This window comes from Tenrec ecaudatus, chromosome 1 (genome assembly GCF_050624435.1).
Source record: "Tenrec ecaudatus isolate mTenEca1 chromosome 1, mTenEca1.hap1, whole genome shotgun sequence".
Taxonomy (NCBI): Eukaryota; Metazoa; Chordata; class Mammalia; order Afrosoricida; family Tenrecidae; genus Tenrec; species Tenrec ecaudatus.
In genome coordinates this window covers 72,209,990-72,231,288 of record NC_134530.1, presented here as the reverse complement: position 1 = coordinate 72,231,288, position 21,299 = coordinate 72,209,990, and the positions used below count along the sequence as shown (strand labels likewise).

The window sequence follows — 21,299 nt, the reverse complement described above, 5'->3', positions numbered from 1 at the left end:
ATTACCTGTCTCCTCACAGGCTTGCCAGCTTTTTTCTTTCTTGAGTCATTGGACTGGGGACTCTTACAGCTCTTATAACATAACATACATCAGTTGTATCAAGCATATTTGTACATATGTTGCCATCATTTTCTAAACATTTACTTTATATTTGAGCCCTTGGTATCAGCTCCTCTTTTTACCCTCCCTTCCCCCACTCCCACCCTCATCCCCCTTGATAAAGTTTAAATTATTATTATTATATATAAAGGGAGACTTGTCTCCCTTTCTGTTGTTCATTCCCCTGGGGGTCGGGGTATTTATGTGTCGATGGTTGGGATCAGTTCCTCCTTCCTCCCCCTTTCTCCCTACCTTCTCTCTACTCTCCTGGTATCATTATTCTCATTCCCGTTCCTGGATTCCTTGTGTTGTAAGTTCTTATTTCTTATCTGTACCTAGCCCACAGTGAAAGGCAGAACTGGGATCATGATAGTGGGGAGTGAGGAGGCCTCAAGGAACCAGAGGAAGATTGCGTGTTTCATCGGTGCTACACTGCACCCACCCTGGATGACACATCCCTTCCTTGTGAGGGGATGTCCCATTGTCCACAGATGGGTTTTGTGACTCTCCTCCAACCCCACTCATTCTCAACAATATGGCTTTGTTTGTTTGGGGTTTTCTGGTGCCTGTTACCATCAACACTTCATGATGACACAGGCTGGTGTGCTCCTTCTATGTGAGTTTGTTGCTTCTCTACTACATGGCTGCATGTTTAACTTCAAGCCTTAGGTCCCCAGGTCCTGTATCTTTTGATAACTGGGCACCATCCTCTTTCTTCGCCACGTTACTAATGCACCCATTTTGTCTTCAGCAATCATGTTGGGACAGTGAGCCTCACAGAATGCCAGGTTTTTAAAACAGTGTTCTTGTGTTGAGGGAGGGCTTGAGCAGAGGCCCAAAGTCCATCCACTCACTACCTCAGTGTATTGTACATAGGCCGGTGGCTTTCTTTTTATGAATTAATATATTTACATCAGTGCACACCTGTGTTTATACCTCTGTCTATAGCTTTGCTTCCTAGAGCTTTCGTTTGTTTCCTTTTACCTTCCTCCTCCCCCACGATCACACGCTCCTTTCTTCTGCCTCTTGGTAGTTCCTCTCAGCTCCATTGCTGTTGTTCCAATGCCCCCAGGGTGTCTATGTCCTTCTCATTGTTGATTTTAATTCCCTAGTTGTTTCCCTGTCTATGGCTTTGTTTGCTCATTGCTCCATTCCCCTGCCTCCTCCTTCCCCAAAGTCCCTCTGGAACCCTCAGTCTTGTTGCTTTCTCCTCAGGCTGGTTCCCATGGCGATCTTATATAGGTAGGCAAAACAGCAATCAGAGACCAAATAAAAAGAGAACAAACAAACAAAAAAGAACTAGCCAGAAAAGGCCCTAAACAAGCATACATAATTCTAGGTTTGTCTGTTGACCTTTATGATCATCTCCCCACCAGTCCTGGGGGATTCTGGGAACTGCCGCTCCTGACCTGAAGTCTATTTTGGGGGCTCCTCAGAGGTTTTGTGGTTTGGATTTACTCCCGTTGCTGATCTGTTATGTTCCCTTCTTGGTTCGTCCCATAGGGGGGTGGTCAGACCAGCCTCACTCCCTGCTGTGTGTCCCCAGTATTGTCCTCTGTCACAGTGTGCTCCAGTTCGGGGACAGCATGTCTCGAGCGGTTGTCAGCCCGTAGCGGCTCCGTGCAGGGACAGCATCCTCCAGGCTTGGCGTGCCAGTAGGGGGTCTAGTCCCTCACTCTTTTTGCTTCTCTATTACCTGGCAGGCCTGCCCCTCTCCCTAACCTGTAGGTTTACTGTTGTCCTCTGTAGCATATACTTCAGGGGGGGGGGGGTCATTTTTGCCTCTGAATGGGGTTGGCCCTGTAGACCTCTCTGTTCATGAGTTGCTCTGCGTGGTTACGGTGCCCTCACGGTTCTGCGCACCGTGGTGGAGTCTGTACTCACACTCCCGTTTCTGTGGAGACATAAACAATACCCTCCCCCTTGGTAAATTAGTGCCCTACTCCCCCAATGCCATCATCTCCCTCTTTTTTTCCTCATTTTTTGCCCTTTTCTCCCTCCCCACTGCCTTTCCCCTTCTTTGTGTTCATCCTTTGTGTACATCCTTGGGTTTGGTCTGTCTCCCCGCCTGATTGCCTGTACCTCAGCATGTAAAGTCTGAGGTAAGTGGCATTTCTTCTATGCCTACTGAGTTGATTATACTTACCTCAGTGGACTCATGTTGTACTTGCCCTTTTGGGATTGACTTCGCCTAGCATAATTTCCTCCAGCTCTTCCCAGGAGATGATGTGCTTCATGCAATCATCAGTGTTTTCAGTGATGCTTTCGACTCTGTGTATGTGCTAGTTTTCTATTCCACTCCTCTATCCATGGAAATAGAGGTTGTTTCCGATTCTTAGTGATTATTAATTGCACCGCAATAAACATTGGAGTGCAGACAACTGGTCTTTTACTAGAGGAAAGTTATATGTTTCATTGTTGCTACCCTGCACCCTGACTGGCTCGTCTACTCCACGAGACCCTTCTTTAAGGGGGTGTCCAATTGCCTACAGATGGGCTTTGGGTCTCCACTCAGCACTCACCCTTATTCACAATGATGTGATTTTTTTTTTTTGTTCTTTGATGCCTGATCCCTTTGACACCTCATGGTCACACAGGCTGGTGTGCTTCTTCCATGTGGGTTTTGTTGCTTCTGAGCTAGATGGCCACTTATTTACCTTCAAGCCTTTAAGACCCCAGACACTTTATTTTTTGATAGCCTGACACCATCAACTTTTTCCCACCAAATTTGCTTATGCACCTGCTTTGTCTTCAGTGATAGTGTTGGGAAGGTGAGCACCATGGCATTCCAGTTTAATAGAACAAAGTGTGCTTGCATTGAGGGAGACCCCATGTCCATCTGCTACTTCATACTAAACCTATAAATAGATGCACATAGATCTATTTCCATATCCTCATATAGAGATATATTTACATATGTACCTGCCTTTATTTAGATCTCTAAAATGCCCTTTGCCTCCTAGTTCTTTCCTCTATTTCCTTTTACTTTCCTCTTCTCCCACTATCATGCTCAGCCTTCATTTGGGTTTTAGTAATTCCTCTCGATTACATTGCCCTTGATCAGTCCCCTACCAGGCCTCTTACACCCTCTTCACCACTGATTTTGGATCACTTGTTGTTTCTTTGTCCCCAGGTCGGTTAACATCACTTCCTTTCAAACCCCCTCCCCCATGACCCTCCAGAACCATCGGTCCAGTTGTTTTCTCCTCCAGATTGTTTATTCATCCTGTCTTATCTAGATAGACCTGCAGAGATAATAATGTGCATAAAAAAATCTAGACTAGTATTTTGCAAAGATTAATTTTAGATAGTATCTTTGAGCATGTGCTAACATTGTGCTGGCACTTCGCATCGTTAAAATTCAAAGATGTGGAAAATATTAGAAATAACCTAAAATTTTAAAGGAAGTTTAAAAGGTATTGTTAGGGATAATAGAAAAATATATCATATCCATAAAAGAAATATTGTATGACCATCAAAATTTTGTTTTACGACTGTTTCGTGAAACAAGAAGATACAGTATTTGGTATAATGATTGCTTTTAAGAGCTTGTAAAAAACTACATATTGAAAAGAAAACTACATATAGAAAAGCTTTTCAGAGAAAATACAGAAAAATATAGATAGAAATATTCTAAAGTCTTAGAAGTGACTGTCTTAAAAGAAAAAGAGTGACTATCTTCAGTTGTTAACTTACTTTTGATTTTTCTTTTCTTACTACTGAGTACACTTTTAGGTTGTTTCCTAACCCCTCTCGGCCTGTATTTCCCTGTCTGGTAAATGGGGGTAATGTAGAACATAGATTCCCAAATCTATTTGGCCACTGCCTCCCCTGGCAGTGAGAAGCTTTTGTTCCATAGCCCACAATCCAGGACAGTGTGTAAACATCTGCTTTTGTACGTAGCCGTCATCCAGAATAGCGTGTGGGCACCTGCTGTGCAGCCTCCTCCCATCACCCGCAAGGTCCCCAGGGGGTGGTTTCATCCACTTTAAGAAGCACTGATGTGTATGATTATATGATACGATTCACTTAACAGCGTCTAGCCTATAATAAATATTTTACTAGCCAATATTAGTTATTTTTAAGATACGTGTTGGTTAGTCTTTAATTTTGAAAGTAATATGTCTTATTATAGGAACCCTGGTGGTGTAGAGGTTTTGCGTTGGGCTGCAATCCATAAGGTCAGCGGTTGGAACCACCAGCCGCACTGCAGAGTAAATCAGGCTTTCTGCTCCCGTCAGTTTGTCTCGGAAACTCGCTGGCAGTTCTTCCTTGTCCTGTAGGGTTGATATAAGTTGGCATTGACTTGATGGCAGTGAGTGAGTGACCTCTTTGTTATATAAGAAGTTAAAGTACTTCAAAACATATGAAAGAAAATAGTAGTACCCAACTATATGTAATTACAGATGACATTTCATGAACTTGAGTTGATTTTTTTTAACTATATCTTAAAACTTTAGGTGAAAAAATGATATATTTTAAATTTTGGGATTCTCCAAGAACACTTATGCCACGTCCAGGTGAAATCAGTGGATTAGAATAGGAGGTATATTTTCCAGCCTTTAGATGAAGCTGCTTAGATATATTATAAATAATGTAGCTTAAAACACTACCATGATCTAGTGTGTGTGCAACTTCCCAAGAACAGGTACTTATGTAGTGTCACAAGGGCTGAAAAGAAGAACCAGACTGCTGCCCGAGTCCCCCCCCTCTTAGGTACCGCACCCCCAGTATGCATTAGTGGTACCATGATAACTAACACTTGCTTCGTGTCTTTTCAAACAGCTCTGCCCCTCAGAGAAAAGAAGCCGATGCGCCTGTGTTCTTCCCCAATTCCCTGTTGGCGGAGAGTGTAAGCATGTGCTTACAGACTGGGCCAACAGAGGGTGCTAGTAACAACTCGGTCACATTAGAAGAACCAAACATTGAGCAAGTAATACAGCCCTTACCTCATCAACCAACGGACAACCAGAAAATTTACCAGGATTTGTTGGTAAAAAACTATCTAGAGAGCCTTTCTTCTTCTTGAGAGCTTTGTTTAATACAGGGTCCTTTCCTGGAAAGCAGTTGATTGGATCTTGAGATAAAATCGTTTTTGCCTAATTGACAATATATGGTTTATTTTCTTGAACTTTTCATGTATATGATACCCTAAATTCAGTAATTTACTGTAAACACACCAATCATCAGAAACTATGCCAGAACAAAAAGCCTCATTTTTTTAAATGAAAGGGGTGATGATATATCAAATTCAAACTAGATTTACTATCAGAAAAAAACAAGCAAGAGTTTGTAGTCAGTTTGAAAATTGGAACCTTGTGGGTTATTTATAATATTATTTTCTGATTTGGATCCAGGCAAGCTAATGTTCGCTGATATTTAGCTTAATCTTAAAAAGTGGAGGCAGTACTGTGGATAGTCTAAAAATAAACATGTCTGTGTCCGTTCTCATAGCCCGGGAGAAATAACTGTGCCGACTCAGTAATGAATGAATGTAAAGTAAGACGAGGTATGTTAAAACCGCAAAGAACACGTGTAGAAAGGCATCATTCTGGTTGAAGGAAATAGTCTTGGAAAAGTTAGGGTGGAAAGCTGAGATTTAAAGGGTGAATGATTCTGACTTTGACATCTGCCCAGTTTATAAACAATGGAACATTTGATTTCTCCATTTGTTAGTAAAGGCTGGTAGACATACTTCATAGGGATTTATTCGCTCAGCAAACACTTCATATTTGTTATGTATCTGCTGGGCCTTAGTCTAGTGCCACAATTTATAGTGCAACAGTTTTGAGACCTAGAGGCACAATCCATGCGTATGAAGTGACCACTATCATTAGTGCTCAGGGATGAAATATGCTTTGGTGTCAGGAGGGCAGAGATAACATCACAGGCCACTCTTGGCTGTAGAAAGGAGCCAGATTCTGAAAGTAACATGAGTGTTTCATGTATAACCCGGAAACACATGATCAGTATTTCAAATGAAAGCAGGCTTTTAAAATTATTGTTTATAAAGATTTTAACATAAATCATTGAAAAGACAGAATATTGCTTTTTTTAATCCTTTTATTAGGGGCTCATACAGCTCTTATCACAATCCATGCATACATCAGTTGTGTAAATCACCTTTGTACATTCATTGCTGTCATCATTCTGAAAACATTTGCTCTCCACTTAAACCCCTTGGATCAGCTCCTCGGTTTTTCCCCTTCCTCCCAGTTTCCCTCTCCCTCATGAACCCTTGATAATTTATAAATTATTATTTTGTCATATCTTGCCCTGTCCGGCGTCTCCCTCCACCCCCTTTTCTGTTGTCCGTCCCCCAGGGAGGAGGTCACAGGTAGATCCTTGTAATCGGTTCCTCTTGACAGAATATTACTTAACTGCTTTTAAATCTGTTGACATTTTAAAAATGAATATGTCTGAACATAGCTGTAAGTTCTGATAAAAACTCATTAGAGTGGACTTCTTTTACTCTTTTTTATTTACTAAAAGATCATTTTATTGGGATCTCTTGCAGCTCTTACCACAGTGCATACATCAGAGTGTCGAGCACATCTGCACACACGCCGCCCTCCTCATTTTCTAGGCATTTCCTTTCTACGGAGCCCTGGCATCAGCTGCTCCATTTTCCTTTTGCTCTCAGTACTTGCACTTCCTGCAGTGTGGCCTGTTACTGTTACTATTTTCCTTTTCTAAGATGGTTAATGGTGTTTAAGTGCATCCTTTTTATTTTCCTTAGGGTCAAGTGAACCACCTTTTAAATAAGTCTTGCAAAGAAACAGAACAGCCATCTACAAAAGCAGTGATTATCAGCCATGAATGTACCCGGACTCAAAATGTCTACCATACAAAGAAAAAAAAACATGATGCAGCATCAGTGGACAAAGATTGTGTTCTTAATGCCACCCTTAAGCAACTAAGAAGCCTTGGAGTCAAAATGGATTCTCCCACTAAAGTGAAAAAAAATGCACATAAAGTGGATCATGCCAGGTAATTTCTTACAACCTATTTTCAATTCTGAATGCATTGTAGATGTGTTGTAGCGGTCCTGATGAGAAAAGATAGCTTTGCCTTCAAATCAGCTAAGTCATTTATCCAGTGCTTGCTACATGGTTGTTGGATGAGAAAGCATCTTTACATGTTAGATGCTTCCTTTTAGAAGGCGAGAGAAATACATTGGAACATATTTTGAGAGAGACTGTGGAATGTCTCCTGAGAAGAGATGCCAGCGAAGTGTGTTGACAGGGTGGCGTGTCTCAGAAGTGAGTTCTCTTGGTGGAGAAAGGGCTGGATCCAGCTACGGGACCCGCACTCACACAGCCGGCCCCCCAGGACGCAAAGCACTCATTTTCTAGGGATTATTTTGAAAAGCGTAGTTCGGTGACCTTCAGCTGGCCTTCCTTTTTAATTAACTTCAGGTTTCTCTTCCTCAAAGATGGTCTCAGCACATACTTATTAAATAAAAGGGATAAAAGCTGGGGATTATGAAAAGCTGGCATGCTTTCTCTTAATTAGTAGTTGTTGTTTTCTAATTACAACAACAATACAGTCATCTCACCAGAACAATGATGCAAAGGAGAGTAGACTTACTTCCCTTCTGCTTTCCTGTTTCAGACACTGCAGAAAATGAGAGAATGAGGTGCAGGAAGAGCAGAGAAAGGGCCCCAGACCTACCCAGACATAGGTGCCAACCAAATGCACGGCCATCCAGGGAGCGGAGAGGACAGGTTAGACCTGCCCCTGTGGGTTTGTGAGACTACAACTGAACGGGAGTAGAAAGGCCCGTCTGAGAGCAGCTGGGGGTTTTGAACGACTTGGGGTTAGGCAGCCACTTAAGCAGCCAGTGCTCCTTCCAGAAATGGTGGAGAAAAGGAAATGGTGGGTTTGAGGTCTACAGAGACTCTGCAGGCAGACTCCCAGTGGAAGTGACCTTTGAATTCAAAGCATGTCTTCAAAGTCTCACTAGTTGCTTTTTTTGCCTTGCTTCTTGGCTCTGCGCTCAGTGGGGACAGTGAGTCAAGGTTAATTTTCACCTTTGAGTAAATTGGAATCATCTTATTTGTTGGCATATGACCGTCATAGTCTCTGCGTCATTGGATTGGGACTGCACACTAAGGGGGTTCTGACACGGTCTGTTTGTGCACAAGGGTTTTAAGATATACCCTCTCTTTGATTTCCATCTTAATTGGCCTGGTGGCGATGTGCTTTGGCTCTGAGTATTGTTTGATTTGTTTCCTTCCAAAAGGAAAGGAGCTGTGCTGGGGAGCCCTGAGGGCGCAGTGGGTGAGTGTAGGGCTGCTAACTTTGAAAGCACCAGCCACCTTCAGGGGAAAGATGAGGACGGCTCAGAACCCAAGGGTGTGCTCTCCTGCCCGGTAGCGTCACTGTGAGTCAGAATTGACTCCGTGGCGGCGAGTTGGAGGTTTTTGAGTGTTCGTGAAACTTGAAGAATCTTCTGAACTAATATTGACTGCTTAGAGATTCTTTACCTATTCCTTCGCAGGAGAAACCAAATCAAACTGTCATCAAGCAAATGCCAACTCCTAGTGACCCTACAGGACAGGGTAGAACTGCCCCGTGAATTTCTGAGACTGGAACTCTTTCAGGGAGTAGGAAGTCTCGTCTTTCTCCCATGGAGACGCTGGTGGTTTCTAACTGGGTACAAGTAACCACTATGCCACTGTAACAGAACATACAGTTAAAATTAAATCTACCTTTTAAATACACTTGTGAAATTTTTATCTGCTTTGACAATTTTTATTTTAGTATTATTTATAATTATTATACAAGTAATTATTTTAATATGTACACACTTCCTAATATGCTATGCCTATGATTTATGAGGAAATGACCAAACAGTAGAGTAGGAGGAGACTTTGTGTAGAAGTTATCTTTGCTAGGGATGTAACATAAAAGCAGAATGTCTAGGTAAAATAGTAGCATCTCTTCCATTTTATTAAATTGTCTCCCAAGCATTAAACTTACAGAAGATTAAGGGAGTTCCGTAGTTATCAAGCTCAGCATTATTAAGCACACTGTTCATTGTTTAATAATAGCACTGGTGTCAGGGAATAGTAGTAACTTGGAACTGCTTCTTGCAAGTTCCTTACAGGAATGAAAATACCTGACAGTTGTCTGGGCTTTGTGGAGTAGGGATGCCGGCAGCAGCAGTCATATGTATAAAACAGAAGGATATAGAAAGTTACAGCATATTATTTTTTTACTAGAATATAATGTTTACCACAACAAGCAGTGCACAAAGGCCTTTTAATGTCTTAGGAAACAGGAAAACTGAGAGCAGAATATAAGTTGTTGAATACCATATGGTGAAACAATGATTTCTAGAGCTTTAGAATAAGGCAGCCAGGGGTAAAGCCCCAGTTTGCCACCCGCTAGCTGTGCAACTTTAGAGAAGTTAGTTAAACTCTCTGTGCCTCACTTTTCTCAAAAACTGTACCTGTACAGTAAAGATGATAAAAGTACCTTTGCTTCTTTTATCAATTCACGTATCTATTGAGTGTCTGCTATGGGTCAAGCATTGTTCTGGGCACAGAGAGAGAGAGAGAGAGCGCAGATAAAAATCCCTTCCCTTGGGAGGTAAGAAAAGTAGAGGAAGGGCAATCTACAATGCTAGAGTAGAGAATGCGGTTGGAATTAGATAGGGAAGGCTTACTACTAGTGAAGGTTTAGGGACAGAAATAAGATAATACATGTCTAATGCTTCGCAGAATGGCTGGCACGTAATTAAGCCTCACCAAGAGGTAAACAGCTAGTATTGTACACGAGTCCCTGGGTGGTGCAAGCAGTTAAGCGATCAGATACTAACCAATAGGCTGGCCATTCAAATCCACATAGAGGCATCGTGCAAGTGAGATCTTAGATCCATTGGAAATCCTATGCAGTGCAGTGCTGTTCCGAAATGCATGGGGTGGCCATGAATTGGAATCAACCAATTTAGATTTTTGTGTGTTTTTATATACATATATGGAAAAGCCAAGCCATTTGCATTGACACTGACCAAAGTGAGTTGAAGATGATATCGAATGCTAGCAGTTAGCCTGCTAGGTGATAGCCCTTATCTTGAGACTGGTTTGTGCTTTCAATTGACAGAATTCCAAAACATGGACTCTCATCAACAGTTTAATTTTCTGTGCTGTTCATCAAAGCTTGTACTATACAGATCAAATATGGTTTTTTTTGTTGTTGATGTTGTTTGTTTTGATTTACATTGAACATTAGGTGTTCTCTCCTATTTTTGGACTAGTCGTAAATTAAACAACTCACAACAGTTTGCCTGTTTGGGGTGTTATGTTTGGTCTTCACACATCGACTAATGTCTGAACTTGGGAAAATAGCATGTGTCGCACTCTCAGCGTGCGAATCTAGATTCTTACGCTCAGCCCATGGCGGTATGTGTACATGGTCAAGGTTTGCATGTTTGAACACCCAGATCAGAAGCACCAGGAAGCTTCACACAGATAGCCTTTTCTTCCTTCCGTAGAAGGCCGCATTTCAGTGAGTGCCGTCTAGTACGCAGAATGATGATGGCTTCCCGCTTTGTGTTTTTCAGTGTGTTGGCATGCATCAGCCCTGAAGCCGTGATCTCCGGACTAAACTACATGTCATTTGCTAATGTCGGCACGAGTGGCTTAAGCCCCAGCGGGGTGGATCTGAGCATGGAGGCAAACGCTATCGCGCTGAAGTATCTCAATGAAAATCAGTTGTCACAACTCTCTGTCACTCGATCAAACCCACATAGCGGTGACTCGGCCTTTAGCCTTTTACAGATCAACACGGACAAAAGCACCGTGGGCCTTAGTTTAATCTCACCAAGCAACATGTCGTTTGCAACCAAAAAGTACATGAAGAGATACGGACTCATACAAAGCAGTGACAATAGTGAAGATGAAGAGGCGTCTCCGAACACCACAGCTGGCAAAAGTGAGCAGGTGTCGAATCACAACCGCTCATCCGGGCCAAAGCAACGTGTGTGTCAGAAAGAGCCGTCTCGGAATGCCTGTGAGCTCATCGGTTGTCCCACGCCTGCGGGCGTTCACCCAGATGTGCCGGTGTTGAGAAACATTACCAATGAAGGTGGCCAACCAAAGGCAGCACTGCAGTTACTGAACAGCCCGGCTTTCTTATCAAAGAACCTTCAGCCAAGTCCGGCAGCTAACCTCCGAACTGGTAAAGCGGAGTTTACCCAACATCCCGAGAAAGAAAATACAAAGGATGTTCCGGGTTTTCCAGAAAGTGTGCAGCCTTCTGAAACTTTAAGGCAGATGAACAGCATGAATTCAGTAGGCACATTCTTAGATGTAAAACGTCTTAGGCAGTTGCCCAAGTTATTTTAAGCCTTTAATGACACCTTTCCTAAAGATACTTAAGGAAGCCAGCGCCTTTTGGAGTTCTTAACCCTTCTCGAAGTAGTGTCTGTCTCATGGTAGCCGCTCACTGCACTGAGCTGAGTCAGTGAGATGACTGGCAAGGCTGAGTTCTCTTTGTTCAAGCATAGCAGTTCCAGGAGCTGAGACCATGAAAAAGAAGAAACCCAGAGATAAGTTATTAAAACAAAATTGGGGACACAGACATTGTCCCTCTAAGAATCTAAGGCGCCATTTTATACTGTACATTCTAAATAGTACACTTGTTTCCCAGCGTGTTCACCTCAGCACAAACCCAGCATCACCTAAAAGAATATACAGTTATCATGACTCTGATTAATTAGCATAATCAACCCTTACAGAATTTCAGTGGAAAGTTTTTGGTTCGTTTTTTTTCGTTTTGTATCTTTTGTACAAGGAGTGTATTTCCTCTTAGTTGAGGTGTATGTTTCTTAAACTCTCTGGAAGTAAAACTTTTGCAATTTAGTGGGTTACTGTTCATGTGACACCCTCCATGTCTGTAGCACTAGTTGTCGCAGAATAAAAGTACTGGGTATGAGTGTGTTTTATAAACTCAGTGAGTTTTTTTCAAGTTCTTTGCTAGTTTTTAATGAAACTTAGTAAAAATGTCTAGATTGTTTTCCTCAGTCCTCTGCCATGCCATATCCCTTCCTCACTTGTTTTAAACTTTTGGTAGACGCACAAGGCACAAACAGCACAGAGAGCCCAGGCATACACTTACCCAGCATACTGACAGTGCACTACCGGAGTCAACTCTCGAGACTGACATTGGTCCAACACTAGTAACGAAACTACACATCTTTGGGATTCGACCAGTTTTTATGTGGACTCGTTTGGTACTTAGTTCTAGCCACCGTCGCAGTCTCAGAATACAGAACTGTTCCATTGCCCAGGAGAAGCGAGTGCTGCCCCTTACCCCTGACAGCCCAGGAGCTGCTCTCGGTGGGTCTGAGACGATCTACTGAGTGGGATCACATACTCTGGCCATCCTCAGCGTAATGCCCTCTCGAAACCAAGTTTTTACATAGGTCCATAGCTTATGCCTTTATCTTCACCTTTGAAGAAATTGTTTTAAATTATTTCTGAATGTAAGCGGAAATGTCCCTGTTCAACTTGAGAGAGCTTTGCTACTGAAATAAAGATGGTCTCCTGTTACACGCTTCTACCTAGACACCAGATTGTTAGGGAGCAGGCTGACATGGCTTTCTCCTGTTCCTGTGTGTGTGTGTGTGTGTGTGTGTGTGTGTGTGTGTGGCATATTTTGCCACGTATTTTTTTCTGCCCTTTTTTTTTCAAAGCCATTTTATTGGTAGTTAATACAGACATCCTGTCATGCTATAGTTCACTCACATCAGGCAGTTGTGTACAATTGTTCTTACAATCCGTTTTAAAATGTTCTTTTCTTTTGAACTCCTTTTCACATGCACCCCACCACTGTACCCCCAGAAACCCTTATACTATTCGCTGTCCCTGCAGACTCATCAATCCTAGGTTTCATATACTGGAAAACGGAAAAAATATCACACAAATTCAAGAGGGTCATAGTCATTCCATCATTTTCTGTAACCATTCTTTGAATGCATGTTTTATGCTGCCAGGTATTCACCATGGCAGGAAGTACTGTAATAAACTGCATGTCCATTCTGCCCTTATATTTTTATGGCCATTGTTTGTGGCGTTATTTTACTAACTAAAAAAAAAACTATAAGCCTTGAGATTTTCTTTGCTAAAAAAATAAGTCTTGCTTAAAGTAGTTTTAGATTTATAGGAAAATTACAGAGCATCCCCATTTCAAGGACGTAAATATTAAGGAACAGAATTGTCAGTACCACTTCAAGTAGGCTGTTTGACCCTCATTAACCAAGAAGTAAATGTAGGGATCATTTGTATTTTACATGATTAGGGGGAAAAAATGAAAGAATTAACCGACTACAAACATCCTAGATAGGTCTGGAAACAGTCATACAGCATACATAGGAGGCATTTTGTGCACAAGAGCCAAAAGGAGTGATCCGGAACGGAGAGGGCCCCAGCAGTGCCTAGTGAGAACACCCGTCTCCTCTTGGCTTTCCTAGGTGCTCTTTGCTCTTCAGTGCCCTGCCCTGTGTCGGTGAAACACTTGTGCTCCAGCCACTAATCCTGGATAGAGTATAGATTTCTGCTTTTGCCTGCCCCGCTTCCCGCTTTTCTGGCACATTCCTCAGATGTGGTATCATCCACTTTGGTAAATATTACACAATATAGTTGATGACCGGGATAGCAGCCCAGTGTCCTTCCGTAGCTTAATTCGGGGCAGCTACTTCCTCGACCCTCCCCACACCAGGACTTTTACTCCTGCCATTCCACAGGAGCATACCGTTAGTTCTGCTTGGAATTGAGAGAAGTGCTGAGCAAGCAGTGATGTGCAATAGAGAGTCACCCTGGAGACATGTGAGCAAGAGGAAAACAAACATTAGCAATACTTGTACACTCAGGTCAGGGTTTATAACACGACTATATACTATGCCATGAGACTGAGAGACACTGGGAGGAGGGTTATCAGAACATTCCAGAGGGATGGTGACGTTTCCACAGAATCTTGCAGAAAGAACAGGGGAGACAAGGAGCCATTGGTGTTGGAGGAAACAGCTCTGAAAGCATGGAGATCGATCGATCTGCATAGTATGGGTTTGGAGGGAGAACGAAAGACTAAAAAGAGCACTGGATTGAGAGTCGGCAAGAACTGAGTTTGCTGCTGTGCTCCAAACTGACCTTGGGCAAGTCGTTTCCCATGTAGGCTTCAGCTGACCCATTTTGGAAGTGGGGGTTGGTCCCTGCCACTCCGACACAGCATGGTTATATGAGTTGCTGCAAGGAAAGACGTCGGCGGTGGGTTGACAGGAGAAGCTTGTTGGCGGGGATAGTGCTGGATGTTGGGCCTTGAAGGATTTTAAGAAATGTCCACAAGTATACTTGGAGAAAAGATATACCTGTTCGAATTAATGCTTTAACAATTTCATAATTTAGAATACAAAAAGGACTTCCCTAAGGTGCAACTATTGTTGGTGTCTTCCCATCCAGAGGAAAACAATGAAAATTGAAAGACGTGTGGAAACTTAGCATAATGGCCTAATGGACCACACCAACATCAACCTCTATGACCCGTAGACCAGAACTAGGTGGTGATTGGCTACCAGTACCAACTACTTAGAAAAGAATCATTTTACACGGTCCTGGGAAGAAAGGGAGAAAAATGTGGAACAAAACCTCAAGTCATAAGAGGCCAGGCTTTCTGGTTGGGTAGGGCTTGGTGGAATAGCTAACACTATGGGCCTCGATTCACCCTTGAGGTCTGGAACGGAACTCATCGTGTGAGAATAGCCCATCACTTAAGATCAGAAGGATAGCATTTATCCAAGGACAAAGTGCAGAGGGCTTCGGGAGAAGGAGGCATGGAAACAGGGAACCCAGGGAGGAAGTGGGATATAGACGGTATTTTGAAGGAATTTACAAGGAATGACTTGAAACAATAGTTGAGTGTAAACTGATGGTCTGATCTGCTAACCTTTATCATACACATTTAAAGGGGCCGGGGATTCCACTTCCCCCACTAAGATGTGAACATTTTTAAAGAATGGGCACCACTCCAGCTCTGAATTCTATGTTCCCTCTTTCTAAGGAGCTCAAAGTCTGTGGGGGTGGAAAACATAAACCTCCCCCCAAATACTTTAGGATTTGGAAGCCTGAGCAATCCTCCCTATCTCTTCCTCTCTCCTCCCCAAACCGGGACTGTCTGGGTCTCAGAACATCCTTAGAGGAAATCCTGTTTTCCCACTTCCTGGATGGAGACCTACCGGAAAAGGATGGATTTGAGGAAAGTCCTGTGTCCTGCCTCTTCAAGGGAGGTCTGGGGCCCAGAGGGCTGTTGAGGCTAATTAAAAACACAATGGAAAAGGTGACGTCTGAGCTGCAAGGGGAGGCAGAGCAGCAGGCCCCCAGAAATCACTCCAGTCTCATGTTACTAGACAGGACCCTGGAGGACAAACTAGGGAAGCGACTCTCCGGAGCTGCCCCAGCTAACACACGCAGATCTCAGGACTCCGAGCTGCCAGTAAGTTAGGGGTCAGGCAACCAAACCCAGGCCCTGTTACCCTGGACTTACTAGAACAAAGAAAGCGAGACAATCCTAGCCCTTCTTGCCTTTGCTCACATTATCTCCTTTGCATCCCAACCCTCCTTGGCCTCAAAGCCCTGTGGGCTCTCCCAAGCCCAGCTTGAAAATTAATTCTCTGTATCCTTTCTCTATCCCACAGTTGCACAGGAACTCTTCCCAGAGTCCCCACCTGGACATGAAGTCGCCCCTCGGAGCTTCCATCGAGCCCTTTGCCTGCTCCTCTTCTCGCCCTCTTTTATAGAGGTTACTGCAGCCAACTGTGGCAGACATGCCCACTGCTGGGAGCTCTGCGAGGGCAGGGCTCTTGTCTGACCCCTTGCCCAGGGAAGAGTGACATGGAAAAGGCCTGCTGGATGAGCGATGGTCCCGCTTTGTCTGGGGCCTTGGTTTGCACTCAGGGAACATAACGGAGACTGCGAGGTGCCATTCGGCCCTACCGTGGTAGAAGCATTTATGTCCACACTGGCACGGAGGCGCAGAACCGCATTCACATCAGAATCCCACTCAGATTTCCCACTTAGTCCTCATGGGAACCCTGTGAAGTAAAGAGAAGCCAAAAAGTGCACACAGGCACAGAGAACTTTGCGACCAAAGTAGATAAAAAACCCACGAGGAATGGCAAAGTCCTGGCTCAGGACAGTGTAATGAGGACCAAGACTCGCGAAGGATGGGATTATCCCTGGAGGTCTTTTTCAAAGACCAAAACCTGCACTGTTGGCCTGTGCATCCAGGAACACTGGGCTCACAGGATAACCCACCAAACCCACTGCCATCAAGCCCATTCCAACACACAGCAACTGTATAGGACAGAGCAGATTGCCCCTTTGATTTTCCAAGGCTTTTCGTCTTTCTGAGACCAGACAGCCTCATCTTTCTCCCTTAGAGTGATTGGTGGGTTGGACCTGCTGACCTTGGGATTAGCAGCTCACTGGGAAACGCATTCTGCCACCAGCACTATGTATTACATGTCTAATCATCGTAGCAATTAGGTAGCTAACATTTAGTGAGCACATCCCCTATGCGCTGCACTTTGCTCGAAGCCCTTTTAGATCTGTTAACTTGCCTCTTAAGCAATGGTATGAGGTAGATACTGTTATTATCTCCCATTTTCTAGGAACAAAGATTTGAAGTAACTTGTCCAAAGCCACAAAGCCAATAAGAGGAGCCAGGATTCAATCCCTGGCAAGATGGTTGCAGACTTCATGCCCTTAACCTGCACATTGTGTTGGGATTATTGCCGTGAGAAAGTAGACTGGGGTGAAGTGTTGCGCTAAAGTCACAGCGAAGTAAATGATTAAGTCAGGATTTGAACTCAGGCCTGCATAAGTGAGGAGGCCACGCTCTTCTCAAGAGCAGAGGGCTAGGGTAATCGTGGGTGTCAGCTGACTTAACGGTCATGTTCTTAGCTGGATGAGATGGTACCAGATCTCAGGCATTGGTTGGCTGGCCGTAAGAGAAGGTACACAAGCCACAGCTGAGTCACTGCTGGTGAGCAGCTTGCTACAAGCCCACCTAACGACCTGTGCCATGGCTCACTCTCCCCTCCCCTCCCCAGCCAGCACAGGTACTTACCAGGAAAGGGCTGCGGCTCATAGCTGTGTGACCATGGAGCCATTTCTCTCTCCTCACAAAGGCCACACGGCACGGCACACTTTCATGGTTCTCTGTGGCTGGCTTCTAGGAGCAGACAAGCCATCCAGTTCTAAATTCATGGCCCAGGTTCTTGCTGGGTGAGTGCTTGCTTCCCCAATTGTTTTCTCTGGTTTCCATCGGCCTTATTTGCCCAGCATGCTTTGCTACCTGATTCTGTTATATGCTGGGGCCTAAATAAACCAGACGTGGTCCCCTTCTTCCAGGGGCTCAGTAGGGCAGACATACACCCAGAGAAGGGTGGTCAGAGCCATACTGGAGAGCACAGAAAAAAGACAACAGGCAGGGACTTCTGCTTGCTGGGAGGTTCAGGCCAACCCAAATCCTTGGCCCACTTGGCCTGCCTTGAGGTGGTTGTGCCTCCTCCCCCACCTCCTCACTCCACTTCTACAGGCCCCCAAAGCCCAGGCCGGGAACCAAGAGAATGGTCAGAACTCCCTTGGGGCAGCCAAGAGCCTCATGCAGCACTGCCTAAGGAGGGCCTGTGCTCAAGTTTAGGATTCCATTCCATCCTCCTATCTAACTAGGCTTGAGACTCACTTCCCTGAGGGCAGCCCGGCCCATTTCTCAGTCCTCTCACATCCCCACGAGCCAGTACAGTGTTCAGCATGGCTGCTCAACAAATGTCTATTTAACAGGCAGAGAGCATGCCAGCCCACACACAGGCCACACACTGTTTTCTTGATAGTCAGGAAAGAACCCAGTGTTTTTCACTTATTACGGACATGCTGTTCAACAGTGGGGAATGTATCTTATTCCTCTCCAATTCAGGCACTGCACAGTGTATCTGGCACACAGTGGGTGCTTAGTGAAGGTTTGTGGGATAAAAGCGAATGAATGACTGATGTTCATGTGCTCGGGATAACCCTGGGCTGCCTCTCATCCCTCTGCTACACAATTTCTGTGTCTAATGGGAATGGGCTTAGCAGCCCCTCTGCATTTCTCCATCTCTGGGTCTTTTCACTTGCTGCGGCCTCAGTTTGGAATGTTCTACCCTGCTATCTTCCCCTGGTTATTCATAGCCCAAAGAAAACAATAATCAGTTTCAGAAAAGGTTTACATGCATTATTTCAGCCAGGATAACCAACACACACACACACACACAGAGTTTTGGACACTCCCCGCTAGGAGAACATGTGTCTGTTTCCTTCATCTCCGTATTCCCAGGGTGTAGCATGAGTACAGGTTTACAATAAGAATACCTTCTATTTATTCAAGAGTGTTAGGCGCTGTGCTAAGCTGTGGACATGGTTCGCATAACTTTCTCCCACCTGCTAGGAGTCACAGCCTCATGTTGCCACTTTTCTTATGGACGAAGACACGAGGCATAGAGAAATGATGTAACTTGCGTGAGATCATCAACTACGAGGTCGTTATGGGATTTTCATCAAGGATGGACGCACACCCAATTGCATATTCTTAGCCAGCCTGCTCTTCATTCGTCCCGGCACACAGGACCCGGGGTAGCGCCTCCTCTATGTTTGCCTGGTGTCACCACCGCTTTTCCTGGGACCCGAGACAGAATGACAGACAGAGCCCACCGAGACGGATACCTGCCTCCGTGGCGTAAGTCCGTGCAGCTCCTTTAAGGGTGCCTCTTAGGAACGCCCCTTCCCTTTCCAGCTCCTTTTTTCCCACCCCTCATACAGCTGATGGACCAGCTTGTGACTTCTGCGGGTTAGAAACATGTTAAAATGTGATGAGAAGACCAGGATGCCCTGTTTCTACAGCCATGTGTGGGAAACGAGAAACCGAACAGAACCCAAGAATGAGGAAGGAGGCAGAGATGACAGACAGATGAAAGGCAGTTACAGAGAGGTCAAGCCAGAGGCAGGAAAGAGGAAAAGAGACAGAGAGAAGGGGGGTGGGGGTGGGGGAAGCTTGAGATAGAGCTGGGGGAGATGAGAGTAGAATGAGGGAGATGACGAGAGATAAAAGGAAGAGAGAGCCTGTGGCTCCCCAGCCCTCCGACACCCACACCGGCCATCCCTGTTTCAAATAGGGAAACTGAGGGTCAGAAGAGGAAATGACCCTACTTCCTGTCAGATGTCTCTGTCCTTTCCTGTCCCCTGATCTCCACTGATGAAGCCCCACAAGCCTGCCACTGAACAGCATGTGTTAGCCTGGAACTGGGCTTCAGGCTGTGTTCGTCAGGACAGTAAGGGCTGAGAGGAGGAGATGATCATGGGGGTTGGGGCAAGGATGATGTTCTGAGGTACAATTTACATATAACAAAACGCCCCATTTTAAGCTTACAGTTTACTGAGTTTGGACCACTGCAAACACTCATTTAGCCAATACCACCACAGTCAAGATAAAGACTGTTTCCATCACCCAGAGAGTCCCCTGTGACTTTTTGAAATCATCTCCCCACCCACTGCCTCTCATCTGATTTCTGCCATTAGACAATCTTCACTTTTTTCTGGAGTCCCTAGCGGTGCGAACTGTTAATGTGCTCAGTTGTTGTTGTTGTTTATAAATTTATTAATTTTCTTAATCATTTTATTGGGAGATTCTACAGATATTATAACAATCCACAATTCAGCTAGATCAAGGATAATTCTAAAATTTCTACCACCATCAGTTTCAAAACATTCTCTTTCTTCTTGAACTCTCTGATACCTAACCCCCAGGACCACTTGTTATTATTAATTTTGTTATTAATAATAATAATTGTTAATTTTTTGCCATATCTTACACCATCCAATGTATCCATTCACCTGAAATTCTATTATTCATTCTCCTCAAGTAGGGTTATAAAGTCATCATTGCTATCAGCTCCCCCTTCCCTGTCTTCCCCCTACTCTTCCCATACCCTCAGGAATCATTACTGTTTCTGAAGAGTTAGTTATTTTAGTTTTCATGCATCAAACGTTCTTGATTATACAAATGAATAATCACAAGTCTAACAAGATTAATGATGGAAGACAAAGGTCATAATAGTAAGGGGAGGAAACAATGAAGAACTAGAGGATAGCTATGTGTTTCATCTGTGCTATACCGTTCCCTAGATCTATCATCCCTTCCAGGTGGCTCTTCTGTGAGGGACTGTCCAATTATCTTACAGGTGGGTTGTGGGTCTCTACTTTGTCCACACTCCTTCATGTCAATTTGATTGCTTGTTTTTGAATTTCTGATACCTATCCCCTTCAATAGCTCATGATCACACAGGCTGGTGTGCTTCTTCCATGTGGGTTTTGGTGCCTCTGCTAGATGGCCACTTGTTTACCTTCAAGCCTTTAAGACCTCAGATACTATATCTTTTAATATCCAGAATGTACTTAGTTGTTTATGTCAAGGTTAGAGGTTCTAATTCACCCAGTCACCTCAGAAAAAAAAACCGTTTCTTTTCAGAAGTACTTAATCAACCAACCATTGAAAACTACATAGCACACATTTCTACGCTGACACACATGCACTAGCCACAAGTGGGAACTGACTTCATGGTAATGGGTTTGGGTGGGTTGGTTTTTCTAGAATGTTACATAAATGGAATTATGTAATCTATCATCTTTTGTGTGTATGTGGGGCTTTTACAGAGCAGAATGTTTGTGAGATTACTCTATCTTTGTGCATGTACCTGTAGTTCACTGCTTTTTCATTTAAGTGACATTTTATGATATGGATACACCAGAATTGATCACTCACACGATGAGGGCCATCCAGCTTATTTCCAGTTTTTAGCTGTTATGAGTGTAGTGGCTTTGGGTCATTGTGTCCAAGTCCCTTTTCAGGTACATGGTTTTCAATTTTCTTAGGTACGTGCTGCAAAGCGCTTGTCTGTAGGAAGCTGTTGAAAAGGTCTTCCAAGTGGTCCAATGACTTTGCAGTTTCCTTCAACAATGTATGAGTTCGTTTGTTCCATGTCTTCAACGAAACAAGCGTCTTCAATCATTTTAATTTTAACCATGTTAGTGGGTGTGCTGTGATGTCTCATTGTGGTTTTAATTCGCATCACTCTGATGCAACGTTGAGTCTCTGTTTCTGAGATT

At 44.1% G+C, this 21,299-nt stretch overlaps 1 protein-coding gene across 4 annotated transcripts in view; it reads left to right on the top strand.

Annotated features, from left to right (window-relative positions):
• STIL (STIL centriolar assembly protein) overlaps positions 1-12,056 on the top strand; it is a 64,133-nt gene extending 52,077 nt beyond the window's left edge. For all 4 annotated transcript variants that reach the window (XM_075555798.1, XM_075555788.1, XM_075555793.1 and 1 more), the window contains 3 exons: positions 4,885-5,092; positions 6,839-7,089; positions 10,670-12,056. In XM_075555798.1, coding sequence (XP_075411913.1) covers positions 4,885-5,092; positions 6,839-7,089; positions 10,670-11,453 — 1,243 coding nt within the window. In that variant the 3' untranslated portion in view covers positions 11,454-12,056. The remainder of the gene's footprint in view (positions 1-4,884; positions 5,093-6,838; positions 7,090-10,669) is intronic.
• Positions 12,057-21,299: the final 9,243 nt, after the last annotated feature.